At 40.6% G+C, this 21,292-nt stretch overlaps 1 protein-coding gene across 5 annotated transcripts in view; it reads right to left on the minus strand.

Moving 5' to 3' along the window:
- The window catches only part of LOC111254082 (uncharacterized), a 30,914-nt gene extending 17,030 nt beyond the window's left edge, over positions 1–13,884 (minus strand). For 3 of the 5 annotated variants that reach the window (XR_015317330.1, XM_022814575.2, XM_086975170.1), the window contains exons 1-9: positions 13,104–13,883; positions 5,928–6,041; positions 5,604–5,684; positions 4,468–4,641; positions 3,374–3,675; positions 2,899–3,027; positions 2,043–2,135; positions 1,254–1,310; positions 670–832 (exon numbers count right to left, since the gene is read on the minus strand). Coding sequence is in view for 4 of the 5 variants with exons in the window: in XM_022814575.2 (XP_022670310.1) it covers positions 670–832; positions 1,254–1,310; positions 2,043–2,135; positions 2,899–3,027; positions 3,374–3,675; positions 4,468–4,641; positions 5,604–5,684; positions 5,928–6,041; positions 13,104–13,868 (1,878 nt within the window). In the remaining variant the exon portion in view is untranslated. Of the gene's footprint in view, positions 1–669; positions 833–1,253; positions 1,311–2,042; positions 2,136–2,898; positions 3,028–3,373; positions 3,676–4,467; positions 4,642–5,603; positions 5,685–5,927; positions 6,042–9,230; positions 9,286–13,103 lie in introns of all 5 variants that reach the window. The other 2 variants (XM_086975172.1, XM_086975171.1) reach the window with 2 other exon arrangements.
- Positions 13,885–21,292: the final 7,408 nt, after the last annotated feature.

Consider the following 21,292-nt stretch of genomic DNA (forward strand, 5'->3'; position numbering starts at 1 on the left):
GAGTGCCTTAAAGGTTTTAATGGGGTCGGATAAAACGGCCTCCACTTTATATATGTGCACCTAAACATTGAGCCTTGTCTGCTTTTGTTTGTCCAATAGATATGCGATAAGCCTATGCTAGAAAGGTCGCAGACTTGAATGGTACGTGTTGTAAACAATTGCAGTACTGTGTGATAAAAGAATCCATTGCGTAGTGAAGAAACGCATGCTTCAGCAGGCCTATAAATAGACGTCAGATAAATAGACGTCAGTGAATTCGCGTTTGCCGCGTGGCCAACGCAAAATTCACCGTCCGCCCTTGTTGGTCGAATTAGATAAAATATGCCTGTACTAAGGACGAAATATTTGACTCTGGCCAATTTCGAACGCTCGCTCGCTCGCTCGCTCAATTACCGCAGATACCGCATATATTCTGCAAATATGCGTATACAATGATGAGTAGCTTTGTTCAGTGAACGTAGATACGATCGGCATGGGTAAATCCCGATCGAATTGGGGTATATCAATACAACCAAGTCAGGTGTATGTCATCTGACAGGCCTTCAACTGAGTATGGTAGATTTTATAACATTTACATTTTTTAATACCATTTGAGTGGTTGACATTGTGAAGAGTTTGCAGCTATTGGAGCTATTGCGGCGAAGACTACTTGATGCGTCGATTTCATACCTCGTAGTCCATCCGTGTCGGCCTTTCGCGCGCTATTTGTGCTGCGGCATGGGACGTCGATTGGATAGCTTTATTTAGCTCGTTAGCCAGACGCTGTTTTTCGTTGGCAATAGCAGCGACCTCTTGCTCCAGCTCGCGGATCTTGGCCTCGTACTGGAGCTTACTACGGGAACGATACAACAACTTTATTGAAAGAGCCCAAAATCTAGAAGCCTTTGATGATGATGATGGTGATGATGATTGAAAGTAGCAACATTTCTCCAAAAATAGACTGAAAGCCTCATGAGACAATGGGTTGGTAACTGAAAAATTATGCAACCGTATGGGCACCTCACCGATGTCTGATGGTTTCGAAGCAAAGTTTGCGCGCGGTATTTATCACTTTTTTTTTTTTTATTTAGCATATCCATATTTGAACGAAATCGCCCACGTCAAAACGTAAAAAGGGAGAGAACTTGTCCATAAAAATCTTTAGCTGCCGCTAGCTATCAATTAGAGCCTGTTGCATAAATATAAGATTACTAAATTTTCTGAAGATCCAGTATTATACTGCATAAACTGCATTTTGTATTTATAATACGTACTGTATAATGGCATCAACGGGGAGCTCATCGTCGTCACGGTCGATGGGAGTGCGGCTCCTGGAGGTATTCGTGTGAACTGTTAGATTACAGTATTACTTAATAAATTGTAGTAGATCTCCAACAGAAGTGTTGGATCATTTTCAAAAAACACTAGCTCCGGTAACTTATTGCAATTGGTAGTAGCAGTGTGTCTGTGTGTGTGTGTGTGTGTGATTCAACACATGGTTAGAGCATAGCTAGATAGGCTTCCCTTAATTTTTATATATATATATATATATATATATATACTACTTGGTGGCAGGAATAAGTCGATGTGTTAGGCACACTTTAGATCAGTACATTGATAAACAGCCTAACAAATAACGGAGGGAAATAACGCTTCGGAAAGCAATTTTTGGGGTCGCAGTAGTTAAATTAAGATGAACTAAATAACCAAAGGCGAATGATTGGGAACGAACTGGCGAGAAACCAAAGCAAGAGATGACAAGAAAGATTCTCTTCTATATTGAATAGTTAATCAACAGATAAGATAAAACTTCCGCCTACCTGCCGAAGACTTTGCTGAGCAACGAGAGATTTATTTTTACAAACGACACGTGTCGTCACACCTCATTCTCTCGGGTCCCAGTCAAACTTGGCATTTTCAAGATGATATCTATTGTAGAGGCCTTTAGTGGCAATACTATGCAATAGTTGAAACTGCTTAATCCATATATCTGTCCGCGGTAAGCATAAGGCTATGCGGTTCACAAGGGGCTAAACTAGAAATCACTGTGTACATGTACGTACCTTGATGGAAGTCCACTACGCGGAACAGATTGAAGGTTCTCATTTACAAGGGCGACAACGCTCTCGATAGAGCCATTTGATGAAAGTAACGATCTGTAAGCACAAGAAAGTAGGCTGAATTAAATGCCCATTGCGATAATAAGTTAAGTCCATATTGAAAAGTAAAGCTATGTCGAAAGCTAGTAGGTAATAAACGACAAAGGGTTAACTTCTTGATTGCACTGAGCTTCCATTAGGTTAGGTTTAGATAATAAAAGGAATGTAAAAATGAATGCGTTCAGAAAATGAAAGAGAGCACTGCTGTATCACTATACCTCTGTAAATGTATGTACATACTAATAATAAAAGACATCTATGCGTAAAGATGCATTTTCGATTCGCTGTAAACATTGCTTGCTTATCGTGCATCGTTCACTTCAAAGCTTTCACCTTAAAGGAATTTCAGGTTCAGTTTTAAATGGGTACTGAGGTGTCCAACGGAATGATGAAGTCCTTTTGTTTATCCAGAGAAACCGTGGTGGACCTGAAGGCGCCGATCCTGCTCGTAAGTCCACTGATAATATCGTAAACAAGCAGGTTTGCCAAATGGACGCTATCCTAATTAGCCCCGTAACTAAAAACAAACCCCTTACCATTCCCGTGTCGATGCCGGGGAATGAAACGCACTCGGTTCGTTGTTGTTTGTGTGGACACATATATCTTTTCATAATAACGTTTTCCGTCACGACACCAGTAAACAAGAATAATAATATTAAGTTAAGTGACGAATTACTACTACTACTACTACCACTACTACATATACGTAGCTACATAGTATACCAGTCAATAATTGCTATCATAATAAAAAAAAGTTCACCTGAGTCCGTAGACCAGTTGTTGATTGGCAGGAAGCGCGATGACTTCTAAAACTCTTTCAAATGCGGCGTAAAGCGCCGACAGTTCTTGTTCGGGAGTGAACACTTGGCAGGTCAGCCGCAAGGGGTCACTACGCACCAAATAGCAAACAAAAAAAAAAAGACAACAATCAAATAAGTGCAATAAACTCCGTCAAATCATCTTTCAACGCCCTGAAGTGCGCTATTTTTTAATATATAACATAGACATCAGCTCAACGAAACGGAACATACACAATGCCTATTTTCTCTAAGTTAAACGCTTTTGCAGCATGTGAAGCCTTCCCATAGGATACATTTCAGTTCATAGTCCCGTTCCGCTTTTTCGCAGGAACTATTTAATCACTTTAAGATATCAAATGCGTCGCAATTTTGCGGTCACTACCAGCGACTGTGCATACAGAATTAACGAATCCTTTGAAGTAAAGGTTGATGGACCTGTTTTGTAGCTCGTCGTCTGTCATGCTGCCGCTGTGCACCATGATCTTCGGCACATCAATGAGATCAAACGAGGTCTCATCCGCGTTGAGTTCTGTGACCTCTTCGACAACATTACCTACTGCGGTTGCGACCAGATCGGTTACCCTGGATAGATTCGCTGCTTCCGCCATCTGCAAATTGAGGTTCGACTTCTGCTCAGAAAGCTCGTTGCGGTACTCTGATAGAAACAGGCTCACTGTGGTCCGTAATCGAGAGTAGTCCTTTTTGAAAGATGATACTAAATTCGAGAGATCCACGAGCTGTTCATAGAATAGCAAATGAAAAATACGGGTATTAATATTAGAGAGGAACTGTCATTAAAAATTGCGGGGGTACTATCTTAGCGTAGCAGGCAATCAATAGAGAATATAGAACAGTCAAAACATGATTCTTCAAGTAGTCTGTGCCGTTAAGAAATGTGTAGATCGGCTTTACTGACGATGCAACAATTGTTTAGCGCTCCGTGATAAGATGCACTATTATCGAATAACTCTTCCGCTACTCTTCAATAAAAGGGCTCCATAGTTTTATGAAGCCCTTTTATTGAAGAGTAGCGGACACAACGATTTTAATACATTGCGCAGCGATGTATACGGACCAATATACAAAACCTTTTCATTGAACGTTACATAGGTGTACAGTTAGAAAAACTCGCTACACGTTTCTCGTTCTAACCTCTTCTAGCTAGGCTATCAGAGATCAGTCGAATACGTTTCGTTTTACGGAAATTTCACGTTTCTCTGGCAGCGCGGTCGAATGTACGAAACACTGTCCAGTGTCCTCTTGCCCATGAGCTTGTACTGTTGATCAATGTGTTTGCCCAATAATGTGAGCCTGGGTAAATGTTCGAACAGAATCTCTACTAGGGATCAAGGGTACTTTCAGCTAGACGTCATAAGAATCGATCTAATAGTACAAGCCAAGCTTCATCGTTCAAGATCATCTGAATAAGACTTCTATTCGGCATAATCGATGAACAAAGTGCTTTCTGAATGAAGCCAATCCATCTATATGTGTGTTGTCCGTCAGTATATCGTGAGTCCGATACATACTGTCTTCTTTTCGCTGGCGACGAAAGATCGGAATCGATCTTGGGTGTTGTCCCTGGTGGTAAGGCTTTTCGTCAGTCGATCGACTTTCCGGCCAAGTGAAAAGTTTGTCTGAGCCAATAGGCGAACCTGCCGTCGAAGAAGTCGATTGATGTTATCCGTGTCACTTTGTATTACCTACGATCAAACAACAATGTCTAATGTAAGAGCTTTGACTCTGACCTCCCACTTTATGTCAGACATAATCGCGTTTGTTGTATTGGAGGACAACGGAACCCTTCAAAGCGCCATAGCGCTAGCTCGGAGCATATGAGACGTTTTTGTTGAAGTTGGTAATGTATCGAAGCTCAGAACCATGTGCAGCTATGAAAACACAAAAGAACGACACGAGTTCTTCCCATTATCCACGATAGGATTACGGCCTGAAAAATCTCCTGTGGACATAAAATACATGTTTATTATACCATGTAAATTGTTTTTTTTCCTCCTCTAATCACAGATACTAAGCATGTACCGTTTCTGACCGATTTAATTTTGGCCGATTAGGATGAATTGATTTTCGATATCATAAAACTCTACTACTTGTGAAATGTAGACGGTAGAAGTGTGATGAAAAGTAGACGGTGTTGGTAATGTGTTTTTGTAGTTTTTGTGCCTGTTTTTTAATAAGGACATTGGTTACAATGAATTATCTATTGTAGTAAATTTTAATACAGTTTACACAGATCATGCATGAAGCATACAATATCTAGCATAAGAATAATTCCCCAATAACATACGTACGCTATTTCGTTAAGCTCTAATTGGTTACTATTATTCTGAATGGAAATTCGTCGCATTTAGACAAAGGCGAATTTTAGCGGAAGTAATAGCGCGGCGCTGTATCGGGAACGTGTTTTTTTCTATTTATACATATAAATGACGAGTCGTAATATAGGCTCCAACAAACAACTACAAAAATGCCTATAAACATCGATAAAAAAAGACGACGAAAAAAGCTTTTTGTTAAATGTAACGAGCAATTTTCTCGGGATTAGGGTGTCTTGCATAGTCGTCTAAAGGCAAAGACCCCGAATCTCCTCGAAGACGCTACAGTGAAGAAAATTTGTAAAAAAAAATGACGTCTAACAATGTTTTACCTCTCTCGTTTCTTCGAGGTCCTCTGTTGAAGTATTGTATGTGACCACCGTAACTGTTGAGCTTGTCTCCACATCGTATGTCTGAAGCGCGCCGAGTACGACACAAATTAAGGATTAAATAACTTTGGTGTATTTTATGGAATATTTTATTAGCGATTAATCCTCAAAACTAGCTTACGCTCACGATCTTCTTTATTAATCAGGATCAACACTACTTTTTACAATAGATTCTTAGGCAAGCATTCTCATAACATTTCGCGTGTCTTATAATTTATATAAATGTCTAATAATAATAATAATAAAAAATATCAAATACTTGCTTACAGCTGTTTGTTGCGTTGAACTCAATGTAGTATCGTGTCTTACGATTTGTTTACCCTCCTGAAGCTTTAAAAGATCGCGTTCAAGATCTTCGTAACGCTCTCGCCATTCCTGAAGCTAAAAAAGAAAGTTAGTGAGTACTTAAGGACAACACATAGGTAAATGTTATATCCAAACAGATTCTAAGACACCCTTTAGTCATAGATAACCAGTTGTCGTGACTTCACTGAAAGCGTTTTTTCTGGTCTCCAAAATAATTTCAAGGGCAGTTGATAGGCCCGCCCTTGGCACTGACATTGGCTTACTTTAGATCCGTTCGACTTCCAAAGATAGCCATTAGAGAATATTACGTACTCTTTCCAAGTATCCTTATTTCGTCTTTATTAGCAGTGTCAATTTGTACATCTTCGATGAAGTAGAATGATTCGGACGATAAAGTCACTAGCAATTGCTTAAAGGCGTCATCCAGAACAGAAGTTAATGTGTAAGCTTGAATATAGTGGAATTAAATGTGTTGAACGGTTGTATCCGAAGAGTGAGGTGATTTTGTCAGAAATCTCTGGCCTCTTTTCTTGGTCCCATTTATCCGATACGTAACATTTAGTATAGGCTATACTTGTTTATTCTGTGATCGTCCCTGTTCATCGATAAATAACAACGTTTTAGTTCGACAATACGCAAGGGTGATCTGTAGTCGCTTTGATTTAATTAAACGATCCCGTTGTGTTTATTCCATAGAAGGAAGCCATTTTCATTAGGTGGTTAAGCCCTTCTAGTTCATTCAATATGATCATCAGTGATTCACCATTGATAACGAGAACTGCGTCGCCTTAAGGTTCAAAAACTGCCCATCTATTCCGTAGATAGAAACATTGATCTAGTAGCAAAAAGGTTCTGTAGTACAAACGAGTGCGCCTATGTATGCTAACGTAGGTATCTTCCAATGCTTATTCATTATATAAAAAGTGAAAATCCGTCCCTTGCTTTTTCGAGCTACATATCCGTCATTTGAAAGAGTGATTCATGTAGTATCGTTAAATTTGTTATATTCTATCCTAGCCATCACGATCTATTTATATTAAAAACAATTTAACTGCTTCTGGAAACAGGAAAATAGACGTCCAGTGATAATCTAACGGTTCGGAAAAGTGTCTTTTCAAGGTTGCCTTTCAGTAGTTGTACAGGGGGTTCAAGCGAGCACAATCTTACAAACGCGCAAGATAGAAAAAAGATGGGGAAAAAGCTAATACATAACATCGTACAAGCCATAGAGAATGTGCTCAATGGCATTATCTATACTCAAGTGAACGCTTTAATAAGTACCATTGCAACACATCGTTGAAATGTTGGAAGCACTGCTAACTAGTATCATTTCTGAGTATATGCATAGAACTTGTATGAAAAATAGTGCGAACGATTACCTGTCTTTACAGAAATGTACGTTTTGTAGCACGCAAGTAAAAATAATGTTACAGCTTTTTGAATTTACTTAAATAATTCACAGTTTGCACCGCAGCCTGAAGTCTAAACACATCAACTCGATGATTTCTCTCCGATCAATTCTAGATAGATCGTAAGATTTTTCTTTTCGTTAAGGTAGTCGTCAGCCATATTTAATCTAATTTTGAAAACATTTTATACAAGTTAAATTTTCTCTAATGGGGCCAAATTGCCAAAAAGTTTGATTCCCATAATAGAGCTACAGATTCCCTCATTCCACCGAGCAGTCTCACTCACGATAGCCGTCTAGGATCCATGCGCGGTCGGTCGGCAAGAAGAACAGCCAGCTGGGCATACTGATGACCCCAAATCAGTTGAGCTCAATATACGACACGATGAAATGCCCATCTGAACGGATATGTGCTGTGCTCGTAATGTACTGATAGTAGCGTTCGAATGGGTCATGCACACCTTGCCCATTAACAACTGGACACGGGTTCGTTTAATTGTTTTCTAGGGAAGCGACTTCCGTTTATCTATCTAATCATTTTGTTTTCTGTGTTTCTCATTCTTGAATGTCAGGGGTAAACACAGCACACAAAGTTCCGCCCCGCCATTTTCAACTAATCAACACCACAGGATATCCGAAAGCGTATTGATTCCAATAACAAGTTGTTACAGGCAATGGCTTCATTGACCAGAACCTGTTCGTACGCCGGTGAATACGCTGCGTTAAAAACTGTGAAACGGTGACGGAAGCTTTCGGAAGTTAGGTTTGTCTCGTAAGGACGGAAGCTAAGTTAACATCTTGATAAACGATGGCGGCTAAACGTCTATAAAGAGAGGTCTTGCTACTTGTCCGAAATTAAAGTTGCAATAATCATAGATTGAATAACTTGGGAAGGCAATTAACCGTTGCCGCTCCCGAATCAGTTTGAGTTGTTTTGGATATGTGCATTGTTTATATGTAAACTTATGCAGAAATTTTGTCATGACATAGATTTGACAAAGCTAGACCGAAATTCCGTTTCAATATAGAATCGTAGCCAGATCAAAGATATAAGGTGTTCCCATTGCGCACCACTTCAACACTGCATTCAGTCTAGCTGAATACAAACATGATTTTCTTGAATAATACGATTCAAATAGAGGTGTGCCTTTTCTCAAAACTTATACAATTTGGAATTTATAGAAAAAGTTAGGCATTGAGTGTGGTCTAACTTAAACGTATATATTTCGTACGAGTATTAATTGGTACTATGTCTGAGCAAACTCGCCACCAGCATCTTGATAAATAATAGCTGTTAAAATCAAGAGCTAACCAGATAAATAGGGCTAAGTAGAGAAGTTTGAATATATTTGAGAGCTGGAAAAGCCGTTTTTCTCATACAGACACCGTTTTGATAAAACACTGTCTAAAGATTGGCGTTTACAGGATATACCATCTTCTTTCTGACTTTTTTTTTTGTAGAATCCTCTACTACGATGAAAAATGTAGTTACTGTTCATTTAAACAAATGCTGATGAGTCATTTACTTTCTGAGGACTATTATTTGATAAATCTTCAATGCAGGCGGATATAAATTCACCTAATAGAAGTAATGTACGGACAACTTTGTTTCCTGCAGCTACGAACTCAAATTAGATGTGTTAAAAAAACATGTAGAATTGGTAAGCTATGCTAAGCAAGCCCTGTTAATGTCACTGTAGTAACAATGCTTTTAGAAGTAAAAGGCCGTTTTTGCTCGACTGGCTATACATCTATCTAATGTTAGGACCTCTAATGTACAGGAATTTATATAACAGGCAATGGTAAGGGAGAAAAGCAGGAAAAATAAGTCGGTTTTTGGCATCAAGGACACATACCAGTTGGCTATCCGAAACCTGCGAGTCATCGTCACCAGATTCCTCCTCGGACATCCTACAAGATGGCACCAATAGAAACACATACAAAGAAACACACAAAGACAAAAAAGCTAGGCAAAGGAAATACCTCAGCGATCTGGCCAGTATGATTCTACTTCAGAGGTACACAGACATCTTAATGGCGTTATGGGTATTGCGTTTAGCGCTCGCAGCTAGACGGAACTGTTTACGTTTCTGATCATTTCTAGATTTATAATAATCGTCGTAAATCATAAATAAAACAACGCCACATTCATAATATTATTATGGAAATATGAAAGGTATTGTTGACTGGATTTCACAGAATGGAAAAGTGAAAAATGGTCCGAACGACTGCTCAGTTCCGCGTCAACCGTAATGTCATTCAGCCGAGTCGTGCAATTCATACTGCAGGTAAAACAGATTATCTAAGTATATGCGGACTCTTTGTACTCTGCCTATAGGTCTTCGAAACATTAAATGAACCTGAAGCCTAATATGCGCGTTGCTCGTAGAAACAAAGCATAAGATGCCGCCGGAAGCACATTACCTATATCAGGGTTTTTCTGAAGCTATTTTGAAAGGTCATATAGTTTCTATATTAGGCACAATGACAGCCAAATGGATAATATGGAATGTCCTTAGGTATCCAGAGTGAACATTTGGCTTCTTCTGTATTAGGGAAAAAGGATGTCCTTTCAGGGGAAAGAAGGCTGGAACTAAGTTTCCTAGACTTTGCAATATCGTCTTCTAGGATGTTGAAAACGCTTATACTTTGAAGTTGAAGACGTAGTCATAAATCGAATCATGGTTTTCTTTGTACATCGGTGAGTGGACAAACAAAGCAACAGGTGGAAATCTTTGCCACCACTTATTAAGATAGATATATTGTTAAAAACAACTGACAACAAACGACGTCTTGTCTAAGTGGGTAGATATTTTTGAAGTTTTTATTATCTATAACATTAGTATGACCAAATGTAAAATGTCGGAACTCGCGAAAACTTGCTGATAAAGTGTTTCGTCTGTAAGGGATTTTGGGACAGATAAAAACACGTCGTCCCTTTTAACTGACGATACGAATCGACTCCTCTGAGGTAGACCTAAGCGTCGGCTGCGGCGAACGAGCTACACGGTTGATGGAGAGTAGAGAAGAATCGGTGAACTGCGGCTGGTATGAATAGTGTTTCGTGGCAATATACTGATCACGATACCAAAACGATGGCCTTTTAGAATCTTTTTAGAAGCTTTTTCTATTAAGTAAGACTTAATCTGCTGAAAACCTTGAAGGCATGTATAAAAATATCAATGAATGACACGACTAAAACTTCAGTTATCAAAATTTATCATCTATCATGATCCGCAAGGCGCAACAAATACGAGATGAACACTTGACGTAAGTGGACTAGTCAGAATGGCACGAACTAGACAGTGAGGAAAAATGCAATATCTCATGTTTTCTCCACCATCAACAACATTGACGGTCTTTCTCGTATGGTCTCTCCGTACACTAACTGGCTGTTACGGGTACCCCACCTGTTCATCATTGATGAACGGGGGTGAAGGTGGGGGGTGTAACCATTGCTGCTACAATATCTAATAAACCTATGCTAATACTGTATTCACTGTAGCAAAACTGTTATGCCTTGTTTTAGTGATACGGAGGGACTGACCCGATGAAATCTGTTCTCAAGGCGACTCTACGTTTGGCTGCATGGATCTCAGCGCACGTCTACAGTAGCATAGCAGACAAACGAATGTCTCTTTGTCTGTCAAGCGCGGCGGAGTCTGTAGCAAAGGTTGCCAAGTCGACAAATAATAGCCGATGTAACGATGATTAATATCCAGCTACCCTAAAAGCTGTTACAGGCAGGTAGCCACAGCGGCATTCCTCTCGCTCTATCTACCCCGACCACGACCAACAGCCACGTGAGGGATCGATACGCAGCCAAGACGTGGAGCAAGCAATGGCCGGTAGATAGTGTCGAATTACTTAGTCAGGCCTTATTCGAATTTAAGGGGCAGGACAAACATGGATGGAAGTGCACAGGTCTTAGGTCACAGGCAGATTCGACACCCATTGTCGAATAAATAAAACATGGAGAAGATTAGTTGTCCTTGCGACTGTTTTTCAAACCCGAATCCGAGCACTTGATGGTGGTATTAGCTTGCGAAGTACCTAACATATTTGTCGAAAGCTCGGTTGTAGGTGACAGAATTTTATAATTAGGATACAATCAATAAAACTTGATTTTCTATCTACATAGTGGGCTGGGTCGTAGAGTCGCAGCCGTCCTTTTCTTAGTTGGACACCCCGCTGAAATTCAGTGGTAGATTTCAATTATTTGCACTATAAATCTCACGGCCAAGTGTAACTATCACCAAGATCCCTGCCAGAAACACGCTTAAAATCGGCCTTCATTGCAAGGGGATAGCTTGTACATAATTTGGTTAAAAAGACGTGACACGCTACACGTAAAAAAACAGAGGTGTTCTAGCGAAAATACCTTCGTGAGTACTCGTGGCGTTATCGTTAGCGATGAAAGCTTTTCCATGTTAACTAGACCGCAACGATAAATGCGTAAAAAAATCCCAGAACGAGAAGAATTCTAATCCATTTGTAAAGAAAAACCCATCAATTTAACCCTACACGGAATCCCGCTGAAGCCCTTGTCGCTTTACCAGACCAATGCTCAGGTAAAAAAAAATCGCTGTCCATATGCGATCGTTTGAAAGTCTGCTCCCCGGCCAACTCTAGCCCTGCATTGGCCCTGTCACCACGTCTATGACACTTTTGTCACAGGGATCTAATATTTTCTCAAAATATCGCACCTAAGAGACTGTTACATCTTAATAGCTTAACTTTGTCTGCTTCCTGGAAAACCGCTTTTGCATGAACCAGACTCACAGTTATGAGGGTGTTGCCTTTTAATAATAGCTTTAAACCAAGGATATGAACTACACGACTCGTAAATAAAACATCCACACATAAAGTAACTTATCTGCGAAGCGCATACGACCGCCAGATGACGAGCAACTATGGAATAGAACACGGCAGGGGTACGATCCAGCTAAAATCAGTAATTGGATCATGACGACACGCCAAACGCACCCGACAAGAGCGGCGGATCCGTCCGATTATTAGCGTATCGGACTCTCACAATGAACAGGAATCACACCATTAACACAATGAATAAGAGGCAGAGAAATACGATTATGATTCTTCTGATCAAAATACTTCACCCAGACCATAATCACTTCGCCAGTCTCGCCATACCGAAGTGTGACACTACGCGAATCTGTAATCTCAGCGAGATAGAAACAAGCTTAGAGCTGGCGGGGCCTTCCTTTCGCCAAGGACAGATAATCTTGCTTTGTATTGTTAAGTAAGAGTTCTATTTGATTAATCCGCTGTACATGCGAAGCGTATTACCTCTTGATAATGGTCTTTTTTCATATATTTTATTTGATTTGGACAAGGTACGGAAGGCAAATTCGCAAGCATGGGCATAAATATCGAGTTGGCACCATCGCCGATGCTGGAAGATGGATTTTGTGTGTTCTTCGTGAGGGTAATTCGGTTACGGTGAATTACATTACGATCGCGTATAGTGCGACTTACCTGGCTCAAGAGATTTTTGATTCTAGCAGGCGAGCGGACGCTGATAAAACGGCTGTCGATACGGCGGTGCGCTTACATCGGGTACCTCGAATCGGGTACAGCTACCATATATGTTACCTAATGTGGCACAACTAAGTTAACTAGTCGAGTAATTATCTAGTTTATTTGATCGCTTGCTTTTAGAAGCCGTTTTTCCTTTGATCTATGGCTATGTTTCCTGAGGTATTTCTCACCTGCTGACAAACTTTCGGGTGCTCCTCCCACACAGAGGCTTTTTCCCGGACCGGTAGCTCTTCTTGCCGTTGCTCTCTAGCAGCTGTATAGCAACTGTTAGTCGTAGTAGCCTCAATTGAAACTATTCCAGTGGCCTCTGTTTGTTCACTGTGGGAAGCGTCTGCGCCATCCAGCTCCCTAGTCGCTCCGCGAGAACCACGATCGGGCTCTGTCCCTGCTATTGTCGCGGCAGGCTTACTGTTGGTACGGCAATTGGTCCTGGCAATATCGCAGTCGGCCTTCACTACCACCTCTCTCTCTAAAGGCAACCCCCGATCGTCGGTCGGCCCGGCATCGACTGACCGATGCGGGCGATGGTTGTGGCTGAAGCTTTCGCCCTCGTCAGTGTCCGCGAAAGTCAGAGCCGGGCTAGCGGCCGCTTTACGAGGGGTATCAGGAGTAATAACAGGAGCATAACAGCTACTCTCTACCTCAAGGGTTGGGTTCGTCTCCCCGGTAACGCATTCAACACAGCCAATTGTTGTAGTAGTATTGACGACGACAGCGGCAGTAGCGGCTTGTGTTACGGTGGTATCAGCCGAGTCAGCAGCAGCCACGGCTGTAGTCGCCGCCGCAGGGTAACGGTTCTTGTCACTATCGTCAGAAGCTTTATTACTCCTACGGCCGTCGCCGGTACTGGCTTCGACAACCCTCGCGTTATCGAAAACTGTAGCATCTTCGGCTGTCGTAGCCGAGGTGATTGAAGCACTGGACTTGCCTGCCATTGTAACTTAACGAACTTGCCGGTCCAGCTGATCCGAACAGGCCCGTCTGTTTGGTAGTGGTGGTAGCGGCAAGCACAATATGTAGGCAATTCACGAAAACGCACCTTAAAGGACCTATTTTTCAAGCTAAATCTGAATGGGTAGGGGACACGTGGAATGCCAAAATCAAATGAAATACTAGCTAAAGAGACGAAGTACGTGATTTTTATCGAGAATTAGCTCCTAAATAAAAGCTGGTTAGTTCTTAGAAATTGCTGGAACAAAATGCCAGACTGCGCTCATTGTTTGTCCTAAGGAAATACCAAATAGAGGTAGAATTAAATATACCGAATCAGAATTACAATAGTAAATAATCACAAAAAAATAAAAAAAAAACGTACATGTATTATATCAAAAAGTTAAAAACAAGCAAAAGAGAAGAAACAAGTGGAATATAGTAATTTCCAAAAGCGTATGACAGTATTTTCTTTTAACAAAGGCACAGCTGTTGGTCATACAATAAGAAACAACTTCCGATGCTGAACGACATTATGTACAAGGTCTACTAGGCCATGGCCTAAAATGCCATGCGCTAAAATGCATGCTAGTATATATGAATAACAAGAGTTGGTTTGTATTTTATTAGCGTATGATCCTTTCGTATTTTTTTAGTTACAACTCAACGTCATAAGCTAATAAATAAATAATTAAAATATCGATTATTGTTGATCTTACCACATGCTCAACTAATGTTTTAAGGCTCGTCATTTGGTCATATTGGAATGAATTGAACATTGTCAGTCACGTCAGATCACTCAATAAACTGCGAAGAACAAAAGAAAGTTTGTCAAGGAAGATTTTAAAGTTGGCGGCGGTGCAAACTCGATCTTGAAAACGTTCAAAAAAACTCAAAAAAAAATTAGAAAGTTTATGACAAGTGTTTCCTGTATTAAAACGAAGCAAAACGCATACTTACGTTTACTTCCGTTTCAATAAAATCTATAAAACACTATATACTTAAGCGATAGCAACGTTCACTTATCTACCTCTAAAGCGATGAACAAAACCTTCAGAGCTGCACACTACGAAAGCCTTCCTTCTAATTGTCACTTGAAAGCCTTCCTTAAAGCACAAATTTCAACGAATCGCCATGTTTAGTTAGTAGAATAGGTATATCAAACCTAGTCAACACTGCGTCTTTTAATGTACAGTTTTACGATGAAAACCAATACGACCACCATGGCGGGCCCTAAAGCACTGCATCCACCGGCCCTGTGTCTGAGAGGGGACTGGAGGGCTCGCGTTGGAGCGCCGGAGAAGCTTACAACCTAGGAGAGGAGAAACGCCTCGTGAGCAACGTGTGATAGCAACGAAATGATGAGTCAGACCCGCCGCCGACACCACTTTCCTTCTGGTCGTTCAGAGGCGTCATTGGTTTTGTTGGGAACAACTCAGGGAAATGTGTGCCTCGCCCGCCCATAGCGTGGGAGATCTCTCAGAAACAGTTCATGTGTAATGTACGCATTTAGAGACGAGGCGTATCTTTCACATGTACAGATACGGGCAGATATTAAAAATACGAAGGGATCGACGAGACGTGGTATAACCTACACCCATCGTTAGTGGTCAGTCATTTGGCCAGTGGAGAGAAATTTACGTGTATCGTCTGCTCATTAGTCGTAAAGATGGTACAAAATTTATAGTGATGATTTATCAGTACCAGCACGACCAGTATTATTATTGTTGTTCAAAGAAAGCAAAAGTTGTATAGGGCTATGCACCGTCCTCTGCGAATATGTCTCCGTTCAAACCAGCAATATTAAGCGGCGAAAGTATTGTACTGGCAGCGGCCGAACATTCAAATCATTCTACTTTTAGGTCAGCTACCGTTGTACTGCTTCATGCTGCTACCCCCCCCCCCCTCGCCGCACCTTTTTCAACAAGTTTCAGCAGTTTACTACTATCGTGGATCTATGGACCGTCCGTCCATACCGGAATAGTACCTCGCATAGCTCAAAAAAAGAAAAATGCCGAGACTGTTCGATATTTGAAGAAGTGTGAGGTGGACAAGAAATCAATTGTTTTCGTTTTCATGCATTTACCAATATATGTACAGCAAGCTTTAAACACTTCATGGAGTCCGTAGACAGTTAAATATAGTCAACACTTTGATAGTTGGCTCTATCTGTGCCGACGAAGTCTGTCAGAAGATTTAGCCGAGGCTGTGGTTGTTTCTTTGCGTACGCTCCAGTTCACGAATAAATGTCGGGTTTACGAAAACATAAGAAACCCATAGGCCGACCCAAATCTAAGCTTGAAATTAAAAGTAAAATTAGATATTTTGACTCGGCATTGACAGTTTAAAAGCAAAGGGTATTTCCTTTCTCAAAATCTACATGAATTGGATGAGTTAGTTAGAAATGCTTGTTTTTACCATCGACTCGAATAGTTTCGAGTGTTCCTTTAAGAAACATTTCTAGAAGATGTCAATTTATATTGTATTTCTAATTTCATTGGTCTTTCAAGTGGATTATAGTCTGAGCTGCGCATTGTGATAAAACCTTGAGCACGATTGGGTTATATCTACCTTGATTTTAAGGACATTAGTCGTCACGAACTAGCTGCAGTTATCACACTGTCTCTGTGTTTGAGTGTAGCGAAACTCCACGACTAGGACATGCCGACCGCAATGTTGCCTAAAAATTGAACGAGTGTTCTTGAAGCGCTAAGGCAGAGCTATGAAGTAACTGTGAGTAATCGGGCGACCAAACAATTTCAGTAAATTGATTGCAATGGGTCAGCACGAATGAAAAACACTGATCGTGGCAGATCATTTGTACCCACATCGGGAATTTCAAAAGTTTAGATACGGTTGCTAACACATGGTCAAAGGCAAAAAACGTTGCCTTTTTTGATTGGAGAACGATTGCCAATCATTGAAAAGTCTACGACGATTAATTAGGATCCGGAAATGATAAAGGAGGAAAACGCTGTTCAAAATGAACAGCCAGCTTGAGGTTCTAAAGTCATGGGAGTGTCTGAAAAAGAAACGGAGACCTTTTTTTTGCTCGCGCTGGAGTATGCTCTCTTAGGTAAAATAAGGCTTATTAATAATAATAGTGACTAGCACGCGTGGGTCCTGAGGTACCTTGTTTACGATGGTTTGCTATATCAGGCCATTCATAACGACTGGTCCCGAGAGAGCTCGTTTTCGAAGAGGAGGTAAATATTTAAAAAGAGTTGAAGTGACACGTATTTCCGTGGCAAGACACATAAATGAAAGGCATGGCCACTGTAAATTTCCGCGCTGGGTTCGTGCTTAAGTTGATTCACAGAAATCGGTCTATTTCTTTCTTCTCGATATTGTGAAGTTGTCCTCGTAACTTCGGTTACAGAAGGCCACACGTGACTGTATTTTTTGCGTCCTACTAGATGTACCCACTGGTGTGTGTTTGTATATATATGAGCAAAATCCATAATATATTGTCCGTGGTCGAACTTTATGCCTTTAATATCCTGACTTGATGATTGAATATCCATAGTTTCTGAGAGGAGAATAGGCTACATTTAGTCCTGTATAGCAATTAAGGAAGACATAGTCGTCTATTCGGCTATGAAGTCCACATATGATGGGATCTCTTCCATTCGTACAAAGTCCGTTATGGTTAATTCTATTGTAAGAAATAATTCGAAGAATTAATAACAACATATTTCATGGGTCCTATTCGATGCTGAGCAGATCAGACGTGTGAAACAGGACCTTGCGTTTATCATTGAATTTCACAGTTTTCAATAAGACCTTAAGCAGTGGCTAGTATAAATAACTATGATATCGATAATAACACGTTTGCCTGACGGAACAGTCATCTAACGGAGCAATTATCTAACCCCAATAGAATCAATAGACACTCAAGCTCACTGGGGGATGTCCTATGTGTGTCCTCATTTCTCTCCTAGCCATGTATTTGATGTCGGGATCTTTTGTATACTGATCATTTAAAATGTCCTATGTCACTCGGGATATTTTGGAATGAAAAATAACTATTGCAAATCCCCATTGACGCCGTTATGAAGTCGTGCAAATACAACTGAACATTATCCTCGGTATTAACCTAAGCAATTAAACCTTGCCAAAAATAAACGCTTTTATTAATCGGAGCCCCTTTTCCTTTTCGAACATGGCCTTCGAGTCCAACAAACGTATTATAAAAGGTGGCAAATTTTGGTTGGAAAGAAAAAGTAAATTATTAGGTTACTCTTTATATTAACGCTGTAGTATTCAAATACCTGCACTGCTCAAAAATATTGAAGGCAAAGAACACTGACTTGCCCAAGCTGGAATCATCCGTAGAGTCAGCTCCTGGCGCGATATTACCAGGCAGACGGCTATATTAGACGTCAAAGGCAAACTTCGGTAGGCTGCTTACGTCACGCCGCTTCAAAACCCACATCTGTCAAAACTATTTCCGTGATCGGTCGCTACAACCATCTCTGGCAAAACATAAGCCCCACCGAAGTCGTTCTATGTAACCGTATAAATAGTATTTTCACCGATAGAATGGCAAAACTGCAATTCAACCTTTTTTCACGAAGAAGACTGGGCGCAACATGCTTTATCAGTGAATTCCAGGCACAGGAAATTACACTGAAGGGTGTAGGACGTCCGCTACTTCAGTGAGCGTCAACCATATGTCTTTCTTTTCCATTTCTCACTGGAATCGATTCAATGGGAGAAAAAATGCGAAAATTCACATTTAGCTTTTATCAGACTCAAAAACTCCAAGATCGTTAATAGTCGTTTCCCGATCCGTTAGACCTAACGACGTCCTGGGCCGTCTGCGTTTTGCCCCCCTTTCACTAGCCGTTTTACCACTTCTACCACAGAGCTGATATATTCTCGCCCTAAATTATACAAACGACCAGCTCCGGCGCTATCTGTCCTACCTGTCACCTTGAGATCGTCAAATATTTCGAAAGCAACCTCGAGCACCAGTCAACTTTGCTTGTGCGCAAAGATAAAGATAATAGTGATCATAGGTATGTAACACAAGTGAGTGCCGACAGTGTGTTTCATATCGCGCGCCATATTTGAACGTTAACGGGAAAGGTGCATTGCTATTATTAGCATAGTCCGTTGGAACAATCAGGCTAAGTAAAGAAAAAAGTGCACGGATGTGCAGGTATTTCTTGTTACAGAAGGCACGACGCCAACCTGTCGTCGTATGCTTTTTTGGCTAATTATTAGTTTCTGAAGTAGTTCTATAACGAGTCACACAATATATTATAGGCGTCGAACTATACACTCGTACCACCTGTTGCGCACCGCGACTTGGGTATAACCCAGATTGTAACGAACAGCTCTGCCTGCCGTTAGGCCCCCATCGGATCAATGATCCATCCGCATTCTCATATTATAGAGCTCTTTAGATCAGCTGATTGAGACATAACAACAGGGCATTTACAAAAAAAATACTACCTAAGACAGATTGGCAATGTTTCTAGAAAACGTACAAAAGTACGCATTGTTAACTATGGCACTGAATTTCATTGAAATAACCTATGTTTGAGTTTGTTTGTGCAAGAAGCAAGGTGAGCGCTCTGAAAGCCCAAATATGGGATGAATGATAAAGGCAGATGTATAGCGGTAACTGCCTTGACACGTTGCTTACTTTCTTCTTTAGGATGTTTTACTCGGTTGCAGTCAGGTGTATCAGTACTTCTTGTGAATTTTTGCAATGTGCGAATTTTCTGTTCATATATGCTACCGCGGAAATGGCCATATAATTAGATATGTTTCGCAAAACATCTTTATTCGCGTTAGTGGTACTCATTAATCAAAGAGCATAAGGCTCAGAACCCAGGCCATACATATACTGAAGGCCATAGGAAATTGTGGTACAATGCACCCACTTATCTGAGTAGAAACGAAAAATTGCATTATCAAAATTATACAATTGAATATTTTACTTTCTCTCCGATACCTTGTCAATGTACGTTTCCCACAAATCTCTTTCTAATCCATCTAGAATAAACAATGGAAATTTGCTGAGGTACGTAGGTTGACTAGGCGGCAACCCCTGTGCCTGTAGAGGCCTGACTAACTCTGGAATAAACATGCAGCTGTCTGACTTTCCAAAGATACTGTCCATGATGAATAAATGAAGCTACTTTTGAAAACCACCAATAGGATGCTGCCTGAACGTCACGTTCAAACTGAAAAAGCTTTGCCAGGGAATATTGTACTTCGAAGGAAGTCAGTTTCTATATATAAATCCTAGTTGTACAAGTATAGATAGAACTGGATCTCTGACACACAACATGATAGACTTGTCTGATATAATTGAAACGACTTATTTGTGAGAAGAGGCCTATGCTGCACAGACAAGCAACAGTCGTGGAAAAATTAGGGAAATTGAATCGTGCACCTTAAACCTGTCGTCTGAGATTGGGCCTAGTCATTAGTGGCTTTACTGTATCCTGTACATTCTGGCGGGTAACAAAACTGTTGATGACAGTTTAGTTTTTAGGCTAATTTATAATGCTTACGATAATTATACTCAGCCATTATTGTGGCCTAATAGCTTGATAATGCCCCGTGTAGCCTGTAATGGAGAATTGGGGGTAGCCAAAAGTAGGCTCGCAGTTGACAGAGGGACTGATTAAGTGGTGCGTGGGCAAAAAGAATACATTATTGTTATCGATTGTTAAAATGTGTTTAGTGTAATGACGGCACGACTTTACGACACGTGAATGACGCAGCGTTTCTTATTATGATTCGTCTGCTCTGAAAAACTGTTAACAAATGATGTTATGTGATGACAATTGCATTTATTAGAGTAGCCGTAAACCTGAAAATTCCTAAAAATTCAGACACTTCCTTTTGACGAAGGCTAAGGCTTAATCGTCCCAAAAGCACCAGGACTAGAACCATTGCCCTTTCGTGCGCCTACGGGCTGCCCGTGCATATTTACTCTGCATATATGGGTGGCGTGTTGTAACATTTGAGTTGGGTTTAATTAGCTTTAATAGCTATTTATAAATCTAACAAACACATATTGAAACTGTGTGTTTCCTAAGGAATTATCTATTTTTTTTTGACAGCAGTAATGGCTAACAGTTTAAGCTGTTAGCCATTACTCCAGACAGTTGATTATGAGATGAAATCGTCTGTCGACGTCATTGCAGATGACACATTAATATACAATATTCTCAGAAGACAAGCATAACTCAGTCTAATAAACTGTTATGTATACACGGTTGTTTGCGGGTCATCGTCTGCAAGTTTACCTTCATGACGAAACAAAGACATGGTCTGCTTTGTTTCGTCATAAAGCGGAAGAAATTCTGAGAGACATTGTTTCCAGGTGGTAGCACAGCAACTGAATATCGGACGAAATAGGTAGACGAACCGTGAAAGCTGGCTAGTTTTTGAGACAAGAGATTTT

Source organism: Varroa destructor, unplaced genomic scaffold (genome assembly GCF_002443255.2).
Source record: "Varroa destructor unplaced genomic scaffold, Vdes_3.0 BEIS01000007.1, whole genome shotgun sequence".
Classification (NCBI taxonomy): domain Eukaryota; kingdom Metazoa; phylum Arthropoda; class Arachnida; order Mesostigmata; family Varroidae; genus Varroa; species Varroa destructor.